The 15,693-nt window shown below is 35.5% G+C and overlaps 1 protein-coding gene across 2 annotated transcripts; it reads left to right on the forward strand.

Annotated features, from left to right (window-relative positions):
* The first annotated feature begins 5,198 nt into the window (after positions 1 to 5,198).
* Positions 5,199 to 9,883, forward strand: LOC102281929 (olfactory receptor 2M3). 2 transcript variants are annotated; one of them, XM_014480762.1, is made up of 2 exons: positions 5,199 to 6,117; positions 9,861 to 9,883. In XM_014480762.1, the coding sequence occupies exons 1-2, from the start codon at positions 5,199 to 5,201 to the stop codon at positions 9,881 to 9,883; spliced, it is 942 nt and encodes a 313-aa protein (XP_014336248.1). The 2 variants fall into 2 exon arrangements, with proteins under 2 accessions (XP_014336248.1, XP_014336249.1); XM_014480763.1 differs by lacking the exon at positions 9,861 to 9,883 and having other exon boundaries at positions 5,199 to 6,137.
* The last annotated feature ends 5,810 nt before the right edge of the window (positions 9,884 to 15,693 follow it).

Consider the following 15,693-nt stretch of genomic DNA (forward strand, 5'->3'; position numbering starts at 1 on the left):
ATTACTTTTTTGACATTGAGGCAACTGTGCATCTTTTAAAATATTTTTCCTCTATGTGATTATTGCTTATTTTCTTTTAATGGCCTTTCTATATTTTAGTGTTCATCTTTACAGAGATGATCTCATTTTGTTTATACAACTCGATATTGACTTTTCATTATTTGCTTCCAGATGTATGTTTTTACTGTTTGTGTCTATGGAATCACCAGACAAGCTCTTCTAGGGACTCTGTACTTGGGATAGCCTGAATTATCATGCTCTTTTTTTGCAGACATATTTATGGTTCTTCTGAAAGATATACTTTGAAGCATAATCCTCCAAGAAATCCAGTTCTATTAATTCATTCCTGTCTCAAACTTTGCCTAATTTAATTGCACTGCCTATGGCTTCCCAGATGGTGCTAGTGATAGGGAACCTGCTTACCAATGCTGACTGAAGTGACTTAGGATACACACATGAAAACAAATATTAGACTTGGGTATTTCTTTCTCTCCCTGGATATTATATAGTCAGGCAAAAACTCTGCAGTCAGAGACTTGTCTTCACAACTCAGCCTTCTCACTAGATATGTAACCATGGGCAAATTAGCATATTCTCTCTGCTTCAGTTTTTATGTCTGTTAAATGGGGTGAAAATTGTAATAATGAGAAAATGGTGTGGATTATATGAGTGTATATTTTTGAGACACTCAGAACAGTCCCATGCACATTAGTACTTTGCAAGAATCAGAGTTTTAAAATCATTATGAGGCCTAAAATGTACTGATATTTATGATTTTTAAGTGTGTACATTCATACACACAAACAGATATTCACCTATATACTACGTAAGCTGTGCTTTGTGTTGTGCTGTGTCATGTCCAACTCTTTGTGACCCTATGGACTGTAGCTTGCCATGACTACATGAGAATTGGAAATATATATGAAAAATACGAAATTATGTTTCTATCATTTTGCTTTCAAAAGGGATAAAGTACTGATTTTAAAACAACTTACTGAAGAAGAAATCTGAATCACTAATAAACATATAAAACAGCTACTCAAATCAGTAATGAAAATTCATATAATTATGAGAAACCATTTCTTACAAATAGGTTTACAAAGTGTTTTTTTTTTCATTAAGCAATAGAAAATGATTGTGTGTGTGTGTGTTCAATTTTTTTCTTTTTTTTTACTTTACAATATTGTATTGGTAGAAAATTATTTTTGAGGTTGTGATGAAAGAAAATGCTATTTCTGTTTATGTAGCTAATGAGAATGTAATATAACTCAAGGATTCTTGCATGTGAATGGGCAGTATTTTTGAAAATTCATATATTTCCCTTCTAAGGACCTTATTCCTATCCTACATTACTCCTGAGCAGAAACATCATTAACAAGATGGAGAATGACTTAAAAATTGAAGTTAATATTAAAAGAGTGATAGATTCACGGAAAGATAATAGTTCAGAATTGGACATGAAAATAAGATGAAAGAAGAATATCATAAAATTTATAATTAGCAAGCATTTGTTAGGATCTGGTATTCAGAAAAAATATTGAGTGAAGATATATAGATGCAGTAATCATAATATTAATGAAAGAGTAAGAGAGCAAATAAAAATCTTAGGGAGTCAAATTATTTCATGGAAGAAAAATTAACTAATTATATAGTATCTAGAGACAGTAACAAGACAACCAGTACTAGAATCAAGAGAATCTGACCACAAATGTCAAGTTTTCAAAAAAGGAATAAATTAAAACAATATTGACATCTCTAGTACAGGAATCTCAAGTCAAATGACTCCAAATCTCAAGTCAATTCACTCTACTTGTGAATCATCAATTTAAAAATAAATAGTGAATTTAATAGTAGTTTTATTTAGAGATAATAAAGCTTACAGCTCAATGAGTATTTACTCATTTTAAAATGAGGAACCCAAATGTTCTTTTGGAACTTATATAGTTAATAATGAAATAATTAGAAATTATGAAAGATTTTTTAAAAGGAGTGTGAATATAGAGTGATTAATATATGAATCAGTCAGAAAAAACAGGTGACAAGAATTAAGGAATTTATATTACTAATCTAGAAAGTGACAAACTTCTATATTGATATTAAATATTAATAAGATTCACACTTTAAAGACAGAAAACTATTTTTATATGACGGCTTAGGAGAAAAAATGAGTGATCACATATATAACTGTAATTAAAGACAAGGGACTGGATAACCTGGAGGGATTTCAAATAGAAATCTCAGATGACTTAGCAAAATTTTATTAAATAGGTTTTCTCTAGAAATTTAAGCATTTTTATCTAGCAAGTACTACCATGTCTTCTTAGGAACATTTGGAAGTGATAGCTTATGATGAATGGTGTTGGATTTGTGATCCCCAAAGGAGAAGATTTAACTTCAAGACCAAGGACCAGGCTTGATCACTCAAGAGCTTTTGTATAGCAGGGTTTTATTAAGGTATAAAAAGGGGACAGAGAAAGCTTCTGATATAGACATTAGAAGGGGGATGGAGAGTGCCCCCTGCCAGTCTTTAGCAAGCTGTTTTATGTCTGTTAGAAAGCTATTAATCAGATAAGAGAGACACCTCAAGGCTGACAGCGTTTCACCAGGCCCCTCTCCCACAATATGCATTTTTGAGAGAGGATGGCATGAGGTGTGTCATCCCCCAGCCATAAAACAATTGATATGAATACTGGTTTGTTGAGCTATTATCAGCCCAAGGTTTGAGAAAAGAAAAAGTTAGTCTTAGATGGAACCAGAGAAAGGCAAATTCCAAAGCAAATACATAGTTTCATTAACATATCTTAAGAAAAACATTTCCACAGAAAAACCTCCTTTTAATTTTGTATGGAGAAGGAAAAAAAATCTGGGACTAGTAATTTGTTTCCTCCTGCTACTTAAGGGAGAGATAAAAATTGTCTGATTCTTGCAGCCTATTTCCTCAGTTTGGAGACCCCTGGCCTTCCTGCCTGTTACTTCTCAGAAGGTAAGTCTGAGGGAGATGATAATTATTTCCAAAATATCTCAGTATTTCTGGAGTACAGCAGGATGGAGCTATATTTTATTCAAAAGCTGTATATTAAAATAAGCTAAGATGATTACTTTTGATAGAGATTAGCGTTGCAGGAAGGGGGACCCCTTTCAGGGCCCGAAACTGGGCTCTTGTCTAACACTCAGAAACGAATTGTCCGAGGAGACACATGAGCTATCAAAGCAAGAGATTTTATTGGGAAAGAGTGCCCGAGCAGAGAGCAGTAGGGTAAGGGAACCCAAGGCAAACTACTCTGCCACATGGCTCACAGTCTCAGGTTTTATGGTGATGGGATTATTTTCCAGGTTGTCTTTAGCCAATCATTCTGACTCAGAGTCCTTCCTGGTGGTACACACCTTGTTCAGCCAAGTTGAACGCCAGCGAGAACGATTCTGGGAGGTGGTCTGACACGTGGTGTCTCCTTTTGGCTCTTTTGGTTGGTAGTGGCTTATTAGTTCAGAGAAGGCAATGGCACCCGACTCCAGTACTCTTGCCTGGAAAATCCCATGGATGGAGGAGCCTGGTAGGCTGCAGTCCATGGGGTCGCTAAGAGTCGAACACGACTGAGCGACTTCACTTTCACTTTTCACTTTCATGCATTGGAGGAGGTAATTCCATGTTCCTTACCAGGACCTCCTGTCATAAAACAACTCATGTAGATGGTTTCTATGGTGCCTGGCCAGGGTGGGTAGTTTCAGTCAATGTGCTTCCCCTAACATTAGTACAAAGGTCATAAAATAATGGATAATTATGCTGTGCTTTAAATCAGATTTTCTGTCAAATAAAATGCACAATTTTAGTTAATTTGGCAGAACCATACAAAATTTTTTTTTTCCCCAAAGCCAAAAACCAAAATACCAGTTACTGCTCTGCATTACACCCAGAGGAGAGAAAACACATGCAAAGACATAGAAAGGAAGCCAATGCCTTCAATAATGAAGTAAGAGGTAAGAAAAGAGAAAAAAAAAAAAGATATATAAACAGACATTAAAAAATACGCTGCTGTGAAGCCAAAGAATCCCCTGAATGAATCTGGCTAAGGAAATTGAAAAGATAGAATAGTCTAAAGTATGGGTAAGCTCTCTTCCCTCCTATAGTATTTATTTGTTTAAAAATACTTATATAGTTATGAGTATTAAATATATAAATATTTTAAACTATATCCCAGGTAATATCCATACTTTGCAAACATGATTTCATTTAGTCTTAATAACACCCTACAATATAGATTTTAAAAATGTCAAATTTTACAGACTAGAAAATAAAGCTTAGAGAAGTTAACTAAGATCACACAGATAAAATGATTTGTTCCAGGTGTTTGAACTGTGCTATTGCACTCTAGTCTGCTTCTCCAGAAAAATGACCTGTACCAGGATATTTCATGGATACACCTTATCTTAATGGATAGAGTTAGTAATGGTCATATTGGTGAGAAATTTTGTCTACTACAATTGACTATTATAAGCAATATGTACTATTAGATATACTTCTGATTAACAGTTTCTCAATCCCTTCTCTTCACCTGGTATTTGATTAATCCTGTCTCATTTCTAAACATACATGCTTTCTTCCACACTTTGGTAGAAAGAATTTTTATTAATATCCTAGAGTGGTATGCTAAATTCCATAGAAAAACATAACAGAAAATCTCATTGACTTCCCAGAAATTCATGAGTCTTCAGATGGCTCATAATGACTCTTGACTTCTGAAGGGATAATCCACACTACATATCTGAGTTGGCTGGTTGCTGAAATTAGATTATATGCTTTTTGAGAAATCACTTGTATTTTAATTATGGAACAAATATGCCTGTTAACTATGTGGTTTCTTTATCCAAATCACTCAAGCTAAAAATAAGTCTAATATTTCTTATCTAAAATTTTTAAAAAATGATTCTCTGAGAAATAAATTTTCCTATATGTGCTGTGCTAAGTCACTTCAGTCATGTCCAACTCTTTGTGACTTCATGGAATGTAGCCTGCCAAGCTCCTCTATCCATGGGATTCCCTTGTCTACACATTTTTTAAAAATGATACTCAGAGAAATAAAATTTGCTATATATATAGACATTATAGTAATGGTGATCTAGGCTAAAAATCCTTGATATTTCCATAACAAAATATTGGAGATTTCTCACATGTTGTATTCTCCACAGTGAATATATTCATCATGGCATGGGAGAATCATACTTTAAACTCTAACTTCATCTTGCTGGGAATCTTTGATCACAGTCCCACCCACATCTTCCTCTTCTCTCTGGTCTTGGGCATCTTCACAGTGGCCTTCATGGGAAACACTATCATGGTTCTCCTCATCTACCTGGATACTCAGCTCCACACTCCCATGTACTTGCTCCTCAGCCAACTATCCCTCATGGACCTCATGCTTATTTGTACCACTGTACCCAAGATGACTTTCAACTACTTGTCTGGAAAGAAGTCCATCTCTCTGGCTGGGTGTGGAACCCAGATATTCTTATATGTGTCCCTGCTTGGAGCTGAATGCTTCCTGTTGGCTGCAATGGCCTATGATCGGTATGTTGCCATTTGCCACCCATTACGATACTCAATTCTCATGAGCCAGAAAATCTGTTGTCTCATGGCTGTTTCTTCTTGGGTTGTTGGTTCTTTTGATGGCATAATTGTTATTGCAGTTGCATTGTCCTTCCCATATTGTGGTTCCCGGGAAATACCCCACTTTTTCTGTGATGTCCCTGCCCTTCTCACTCTCTCATGCACTAAGACATTGTTGTTTGAAAGGTTAATGTTTATTTGCTGTGTAATTATGCTTCTTTTCCCCGTAGCAGTCATTATTGCTTCCTATGTCCGTGTTATTATGGCTATCATTTGCATGGGATCTGGAGAGGGTCGCCGAAAAGCTTTTGCTACCTGTTCTTCCCACCTCATGGTGGTGGGAATGTATTATGGAGCTGCCATGTTCATATATATGCGGCCTGTGTCTGACCGATCCCCTACCCAGGACAAGATGGTATCAGCCTTCTACACCATCCTCACTCCCATGCTGAATCCCCTCATCTACAGCCTCCGAAACAAGGAAGTGGCCAGAGCATTCATGAAGGTGTTAGGGAAGGACAAGTCTGGAGAATAAATAGCCTAATTAACTTTTTTTGCAGTTTTGTTATATGTTTAAATTTATTTATTTAACCAGTGTAATTTAGCACTCAATATTTACCCATCTTTTTACCAAAAAAATTATAAACAAGCACACAAGTTTTAGAAAGTTAAAAAAAAAAAACAAACTGCATGCTTGTTTGTTCCAATATTATATTTCTTTCATTATAGAAAATTCAAAGTATGACCATGAGTAAATATGTACTGCAAACTAATATGCACAACTATATACTTATTTTATAAGATACCACTTAAGAAATTAGAGGTATTTACCCAACATGAAATTAACACACAATTCTATAATTAAATAGAACACTGATAAATGTTTTGTGTTGTTTTTTCTTTTTTTTAACATATAACAGCTTTGTTTTTATCAAACCAAAGAATTTTCCTGAATCCAAATTGGTACCTTGGATTAATCGACTTGTTAAGTTGAATGACTGAGTTAGTATATACAAGTTTAAATATGTATTTATAAGATTATTATAAAATTAGCACACTTTAATGAGAAAGAGGTAAAAAGGAATAGATTTATGATTAGGTTTATTAAACCTATCTTATAATGGACTCTTCCCCTCTTCAGGGTTTTGGAGAATTGGGGACCTTCCATTTATTTTCTTTTTTTTACTGGCATTAGCCTAATATGTGAGAAATTGAAATGTGAATATGAATCCTTGATGCCTGGATTTTTTACACCTAGATATCTTAATCCTTATATGTGTTGGGCACAGTAATTTCATGAAAAATGTTCAATTTTATAAATAGAAAACTGTAAGTTGTCCAAATTCTGATATTTTTCTATAAATCACATGTGTGACATCACTGTAGGTATTCTTGTAACTATATTTAAATGAAAGTTCAAACCTGGAGATTCATGTGTGTTTATGAGGAACAACCAATATGTCTTAATATGAATTTTTACTGTTCTTTTAAAACTTTGCTTTAACATCCACCTTGCATTAGGTTTCCTTTGTTAAATAACAAATTTGCACAACTTAGGATTTCTAAATAATAATTATTTAGTGAAAGTGAAAGTGAAAGTCACTGCTGCTGCTAAGTCACTTCAGTCGTGTCCGACTCTGTGCGACCCCATAGACGGCAGCCCACCAGGCTCCCCCATCCCTGGGATTCTCCAGGCAAGAATACTGGAGTGGGTTGCCATTTCCTTCTCCAATGCGTGAAAGTGAAAAGTGAAAGTGAAGTCGTTCAGTAGTGTCTGACTCTTAGCGACCCCATGGACTGGAGCCTACCAGGCTCCTCCATCCATGGGATTTTCCAGGCAAGAGTACTGGAGTGGGGTGCCATTCACTCAGTAGTGTCCAACTCTTTGTGATCCCATGGCCTATACAGTCCATGGAATTTTCAAGGCCAAAATACTGGAGTGGGTAGCCTTTCCCTTCTCCAGGGGATCTTCCTGACCCAGGAATTGAAACGGGGTCTCCTGCATTGCAGGCGGATTCTTTACCAACTGAGCTATCAGAGGAGCTCAATTATTTATTATGTCATAGGATGTGTGGGTAGAGATTCTGGCATAGCTAAGCTAGGTGTCGTACTTCAGGTATCACAAGGGAGCAATCCAGACTCTGGCTGGGGCTGCAGTTTCATGTGAAGCCCAGCATCATCTTCTAAACTCGTGTAGTTGTTGAAATAATTCATTTCTTTGCACATAGCTATTTCATGTCAGCCTATTTCTTCAAGGCCAGCATAAGAGTCTCTCTGACCTCAGTGAAAGTCTGTCTTCTTTTAAAGGTCTACCAAGTGATTAAGTAAAGCCAACTCAGGATAATCTCCCTTAGATTACTTACAATTAACTGATGTTGGATTTTAATTATGTCTGCACAGTTGCTTTACTCTTACCTTGTAGGTTAACTTAATTACAGAAGCAACTTAAAGGGATACAGATCATGGGGAAAGTTTAGGAGTCTACCTACTACATACCCAGAGATAACTTACAGATTATTTTCTTTAAAAGATATAAAAACATTTTAATAACTTTTTCTGACAGTGATATGAGAAACATTTATAATGTACTAATATATAACTGAAATGCAGCTTTTAAAAATTGTTTTATAAGTCTCTGAGTTCATAGATATGTGGTAAGGGCAAATGTCCAGGAGTAGGAAAGTTATCATGTATTGAGCCTGATAAATAATTCATAATAACCATTTTAAGGAAAACCATTGTGCTGCAAGAGAACATAGACAACAAAACAAAATCAGAAACAATGGATGAAAAAAATGAGAAGTTCAACAAAGACAGAAAGCAACAGTGAAAAAAATACATAGAAACTCGAGCTAAAGAAGGTAATAACTGAACTAAAAACTTAATAGAGTGTTTCTATTGCAGATATAATAAAACAGAAAAAGACTCAGTGAACTCAAGGACAGACATTTTAAAATTATACAGTCATAGGAACAACAACAAGAGCGAAAAAGAGTGAAAAACCCTGTTTCACTTAAGACATTGTTGACTGGAATAAAGCATTTTGGAAATGTCAGAAAGAGTGAAGAAAGAGAAAAGAACACAACGCTTACTTAAAGAAGTAATGCTGTATGTCTCGGGGAACTCGAACAGGGGTTCTTTATCAACCTAGAAGGGTGGGATGATTAAGGAGATAGGAGGGAGACTCAAGAGGGAGGGGACATATGTATACCTATGGCTGATTCATGTTGAGCTTTGACAGAAAACAACAAAATTTTGTAAAGTGATTATCCTTCAACTAAAAAATAAACAGATTAAAAAAAAGATGTAGGACTAGAAAATTTCACATTTCTGAGAATGGAAATGAACATCTAGATTCATGAAGTCCAATGAACTGCAAATAAGCCGATTATCAAGGGATGTTCACAAAGACACATTAGAGTCAAACCGTCAAAAATTAAAGGCAAAGATACTATTTTGAAAATTGCCAGGCTTCCCTGGTGACTCAATGGTAAAAAACACACCTGTCAATGCAGGAGACATGGGTTCGATCCTTGATCCAGGAAAACCCCACATGCCATGGAGCAATTAAGCCTGTGCCCCACAACTATTAAGCCTGTGCTTTAGAGCCCAGGACCTGAAACTACTGAGTCCAGTTACCACAACTATTGAAGCCCACATTCTCTAGAGCCTGTGCTCAGCAACAAGAGAAGACAGCACCAGGAGAAGCTTGCACTCTGCAACTAGAGAGTAGCCCCATCTCACTGTAACTAGATAAAAGCCTGCATAGCAGTGAAGACCCAGCATAGCCACAAATAAAATAAATAAATAATAAAAGAAAATCGTAAGAGAAAAGCAACTTGTCATGTACCACCATAAGGCTATTAATGGCAGTCTAGAAAAACATTGCAGGCTAAGACAACATGGGATGACATATTCAAAGTACTCAAAGAACAACCACAACATGGTACCTTACTGACAAAGAATACTAACTGAAGATGTATTTCAGAAATGAAGGAGAAAGAACTTCCCAAACAGAAACTGAGAGTATCCAAAACCACTACAAAGCTGCCCAACATGAAATGCTAGAGGCAGTTATTAAAGTTCACTAAATAGCAGCATGAAAACATGACATTATAGAACTTACTGGTAGGGAGAGAATAGACTAAAATTTTAAGCCTGCTTTTTCACTTCCCTTTTTCACCCCTATCAAGAGGCTCTTTAGTTCCTCTTGACTTTCTGCCATTAGAGTGGCATCATCTGCATATCTGAGATGGCTAATGTTTCTCCTGGCAATCTTGAAGAATTAAATCAGTCATCAAAAAAAACTCATACAGAAAAAAAGCCCAAGCCTGGATAAATCCCTGGTAAATTCTATGAAGCATATAATGAAGATTTAACATGAATCTTTCTGAAAATCTTCCCCCAAAATTGAAGAACAAAAATACACCCAAACTTACTTTATGATGCCAATATCACTGTGATACCAAAGCTAGGCAAGAACTCTAAAAGAAAAGAAAGTTACAGGCCAATATTGGGTTTCCTTGATGGCTCAGTAGTAAAGAATCTACCTGCCAATACATGAGATGCGAGTTCAATCCCTGGGTTAGGAAGATCCTCAGGAGAAGGAAATGGCAAGCCTGGGAAATCCCCTGGACAGAGGAGCCTGGCGGGCTACAGCCCGTGGGGTTGAGAAAGAGTTAGACATGACTGAGCAACTAAACAACAACAGCAACAACATTCCTTTGATAGTAAATGCAAAATTCCTCAATGGTTCATGAGACCATGTCAAACCAACTTTTCAGACACGTACACAATTGAAAATAAGTTTTTTTTTTAATTTTTAGAACAGTCTTTTGGACTCTGTGGGAGAGGGAGAGGGTGGGATGATTTGGGAGAATGGCATTGAAACATGTATAATATCATATATGAAATGAGTCACCAGTCCAGGTTCGATGCATGATACTGGATGCTTGGGGCTGGTGCACTGGGACAACCCAGAGCGAGGGTATAGGGAGGGAGGAGGGAGGAGGGTTCAGGATGGGGAACACATGTATACCTGTGGCGGATTCATTTTGATATATGGCAAAACCAATACAATATTGTAAAGTTAAAAAATAAAATTAAATTAAAACAAAAAAAGAAAAAAAATGTTGTATTAGTTTCAGGTGTACAGAAAAGTTATTCAGTTCTAAAATTACATTTATCTATTCTTTTAACATTTAGGTTATTACAGAATATAGAGAATAAATCTATTTACCTTCAATACATAAATTGTCCTTTTCCTCAGGGACAACTAATGTGAAACTGAGAACTTCAGAAATAAATAAAACAATAATATTTTATTTCCTAAAGAGTAAGAGTCTGATGCATTAATTAGATAAGAGTAAGCAAAAACATCAAAATCTTCAAATAATTGTTATCACACTTGATGGAGAATAGATGATAGATAATAGATAGATGGTAGATAGATATAGATAGAAGGATAGGTAGATATAACAGATATATGGATATACACATCTATATATAGAGAAAATAGGCAATTTCATATACAATGAGGAATATATATCTGTGGGAATATATATACATATGTGTGTGTCTGTATGGATGTGTAACATATACAAGGTCTTTTTCTGAATTATGTTCTTAAAAGATATTGTATATTTTATGTTGTTGAGTGCCAAATTTTCTCTCAATAGCTCTCCTTCTCTCTCTATGTATATATATGTATACATATATATATACATATTAAGCAAAATTACTAATAATTATTGCCATGATCTTATATATAATTGGCTTATTCTGACTTTCTTGATCTAATGGATTTATAGAGCACTATATGAAAAAAATCAAATTAATATCAATAGTCTATCCAATTCTCTTTCCAATTCTGACAGTTTTAGTTTAGCTACAAGTGTATAGATCCTATAAATATTTATTTAAAAGGAGGAGGTAAACAGTAATATGTTGTAGTATAGTAAGTGTTATATTAGGCCTTTTGTGAGATCGCTGATCTTTGGTTCTTAAGTCTCACAAAAAGCAGAAACAATAATATCAACATTTTGAAAAAAAAAATCAACATTTTGAAATGTTATAGGTATTAATACATAGATATTACTTTAATTTATTTCTTTTTTTTTCCATATACTTCTTAATAGTAACCAAATTAGTTATCAAAAAGTAAAGGCTTTGTTTAAAAAGGAACAACAGCAAAACAAACAAAAACTTGCTTCAGTGCATTCATCCATTAAGTGGCAGATCTGGGAATTAAACTCTGGCAAAACGGCCCCAAGAAGTTTTACCGTTTATCATTTATCTTTTTTATACTGGCCTTTAGTAAACCATGAGTGTTTCATCCTCTCATTCCTTATGAACATATATATATATAGTATGTATATATGTATATATGTGTGTGTGTGTATATGTGTGTGTGTGTGTATGTATGTATATGTATAGTTTTCAAATGGATGACTGCCAGCAATTTTGAAGAGTCTGGCTTTTGGTCAAATGTGGTCTTTCAAGCTGGCCATTGACCATTTCACTACTTTAATTAAGAGACCTCCCTCACAGAAAATAGATTCACCCACACACCACACCTGATACACCATCATTGCAGCATCTGAAGAAAGCTTATTGTAAATAGCTCAGATGGAGTCCAGTTTTCCTTGCTATTATACATATTTAAATTTTTGTCCAAATGCACTCATTTTTAGAGCTCTGTAACTTGAGTCTTCAGGTATGTAGTTCCTCAGGGACTTCTGCCAAGGGGGAAAAGGAGACATCTTCAAGACTTTAAATATTCCAAACTTTCTAATCATACTCCTCCCTTCTATTTCTTCCCCAAGGCTACAGAATTACAAGAACCTTTTCTTTAGGTTCCCTGATAAGTGATATGACCTCCACATCTGTGCTGATTCTTCTGACCCTTGACCAGTACTCATGAAAATAGAACAGTCAGTGCTTTCACCAGTTCATCTCTTACTTGTACCATCACAGTAAGTAACAAAAGACTTACCTGTACTTTCATTTCTGACTTGTTGCAACTCAACATCTGGCACCTCAGCTTTCTTTCTATCTCAGTGGAAATTTTGACACAGTCATCTCAATTTCAGGTGAACATGACAGATATAAATACCTAGATTTTACAAAGCCAGTAATTGAAGTCATATCATTTGCCTCGACCAGGGCAGATGAAATTTATATGGGGTCCTTAAAATACATGATAATATCTGAGATCACAGAGATGTACCCAGTGAAAATTTATGGTAAAGATGCGTGGTAAAGATCCCCTGGAAAAGCGAATAGCTACCCACTTCAGGATTCTCTCCTGGAGAATTCCACAGACAGAGAAACCTGGTGGGTTACAATCCATGGAGTTTGCAAACAATCAGACATGACTGAGTGATTAACACACACATAAAGATGCATGAATTTTTTCTATTTTATTTTATTAACTTATTAATTATGTATACATACTTATTGGTGATACTCTTCCTAGCTCATCAGCTTTTATCTTCATTCTTTAATTGGATCTCATTTTAATTGAGTCTCACTCACCTGTGCTCTAGAGATTGTTATCTGCTTGAAATTACCCTTAGACAACTGACCAAAACTCAATAACAAAGACTGTTTTCCCAGAGGCATTGAAGGTGATGTTATATATATGTCCACATTTTTAGACAAAGTAGGACATGACTGGCTTATTTCAACAACCTAAATATGGGATACTTTTTTCATATGAAGATATTCTCAAAGCTTCTAAGTAAATTTGGTTAAACTATCTTAAAGACATTGAATTGACAAAATTAACAAGAAAAATATTTGTTCCTTCAAAATTAGGGACATACAGTACTCAAGAGTAAGTACATTGTTATTACTATTGTTGATAATGTCTTGCTAACTTCCTTACTTCCTGGTCAGTCTGGTTTGCATGAGATTTTTGTTCCATTTTGTGATTTTACTTTTGTTTTAGAAATGGACATGGGTTCAAAATTGACAGTGTGGCTAGAGTATCAATGCAATGGTCTAGCTTATTTTATTCTATGAAAGTTATTAATAATAATTTAATTAAAATAATATGCTGTCCCATTAAAAGAATAGGAGTAGGCACTGAAAATTCTTACCATATGTTTTATAGTAGTTGCTGTTGTTTCTAATGTCACAATTGTTATAGCAAGAAATGTGATGGACTCAAGTAAAACAAAAAATAAACCACAGCTGACATTTTTTGTTGTTGTTTATGCTGTTACTATTGATTTAAAATTCTTAGTCTCAAAATTTTACATACATATACCTGGAAAATTTTCAGAACCATATATACAGAAGTTCTAGAGGAGCCTACAGAGAAGTAAATATGAAGGTAAAGACATAATAAATATATAATTTGGACTATATCTATGTCCAACTATATATGATATACATATTCATTATAGATTGATTACCAAAACCAAGATAATTAATACATCCATCACCTCATATTAACTTCTTTTCTATGACAACTCTCAGCAACTCTCAGGTATACAATAACATTAACTATAGTCACTATATTGTATACTAGATATTTAGAATTTATTCTTCTTATAATTAAAGGTTTGGGCTCTGATATCAGACTTTATTTTTTGGGGCTCTAAAATCACTGCAGATGGTGACTGCAGCCATGAAATTAAAAGACGCTTACTCCTTGGAAGAAAAGTTAGGACCAACCTAGATAGCCTAATGAAAAGCAGAGACATCACTTTGCCAACAAAGGTCTGGCTAGTCAAGGCTATGGTTTTTCCTGTGGTCATGTATGGATGTGAGAGTTGGACTGTAAAGAAGGCTGAGTGCTGAAGAATTGATGCTTTTGAACTGTGGTGTTGGAGAAGACTCTTAAGAGTCCCTTGGACTGCAAGGAGATCCAACCAGTCCATTCTGAAGGAGATCAGCCCTGGGATTTCTTTGGAGGGAATGATGCTGAAGCTGAACCTCCAGTACTTTGGCCACCTGATGCGAAGAGTTGACTCATTGGAAAAGACTCTGATGCTGGGAGGGATTGGGGGCAGGAGGAGAAGGGGACGACAGAGGATGAGATGGCTGGATGGCATCACTGAATCGATGGACGTGAGTCTGAGTGAACTCCGGGAGTTTATGATGGACAGGGAGGCCTGGCGTGCTTCGATTATGGGGTTGCGAAGAGTCGGACATGACTGAGCGACTGAAATGAACTGAACTGAACTCTGATACAGTTCCTCCTCCCCCACTCAGCCCTGACAACAACCCTTCTGTTCTTTGTTTCTGTGAAATTTGCTTTTTAACTAGATTTCACATATAAGTGATATGATATATGGTGTTTCTCTTTCTTTGTCTGGCTTATGTCACATAGGGTAATGCCATTCAGCTGCCATATTATTATAAATTTCAGGATATATTTTAATGACTGAATGCTTTCAAATATATAGGTACATATTTTTCTTTTTTGTGTGTGTGTGTGTGTTTTTTTTTTTTATTCTTCCAATTTTATTTTATTTTTAAACTTTACATAATTGTATTAGTTTTGCCAAATATCAAAATGAATCCGCCACAGGTATACATGTGTTCCCCATCCCGAACCCTCCTCCCTCCTCCCTCCCCATACCATCCCTCTGGGCCGTCCCAGTGCACCAGCCCCATTTGTTTCTGGAAGGGAATTTAAATTGTTTCCATATTTTGGTGACTGTGAATAAAGCTTCAAAACATTGGCATAAGATAGACTCTTCAAGATGATAGATTCTATTTCCTTTGGATATATTCTGAGTGGGAAATTATGTAAATGTAGTTGAACGCTTCTATGAAGACCTACAAGGCCTTTTAGACCTAACACCCCAAAAGATGTCCCTTTCATTATAGGAGACTGGAATGCAAAAGTAGAAAGTCAAGAAACACCTGGAGTAACAGGCAAATTTGGCCTTGGAATATGGAATGAAGCAGGGCAAACACTGATAGAGTTTTGCCAAGACAATGCACTGGTCATAGCAAACACCCTCTTCCAACAACACAAGAGAAGACTCTATACATGGACATCACCAGATGGTCAACACTGAAATCAGATTGATTATATTCTTTGCAGCCAAAGATGGAGAAGCTCTATACAGTCA

This window comes from Bos mutus, chromosome 7 (genome assembly GCF_027580195.1).
Source record: "Bos mutus isolate GX-2022 chromosome 7, NWIPB_WYAK_1.1, whole genome shotgun sequence".
NCBI classification, from domain to species: domain Eukaryota; kingdom Metazoa; phylum Chordata; class Mammalia; order Artiodactyla; family Bovidae; genus Bos; species Bos mutus.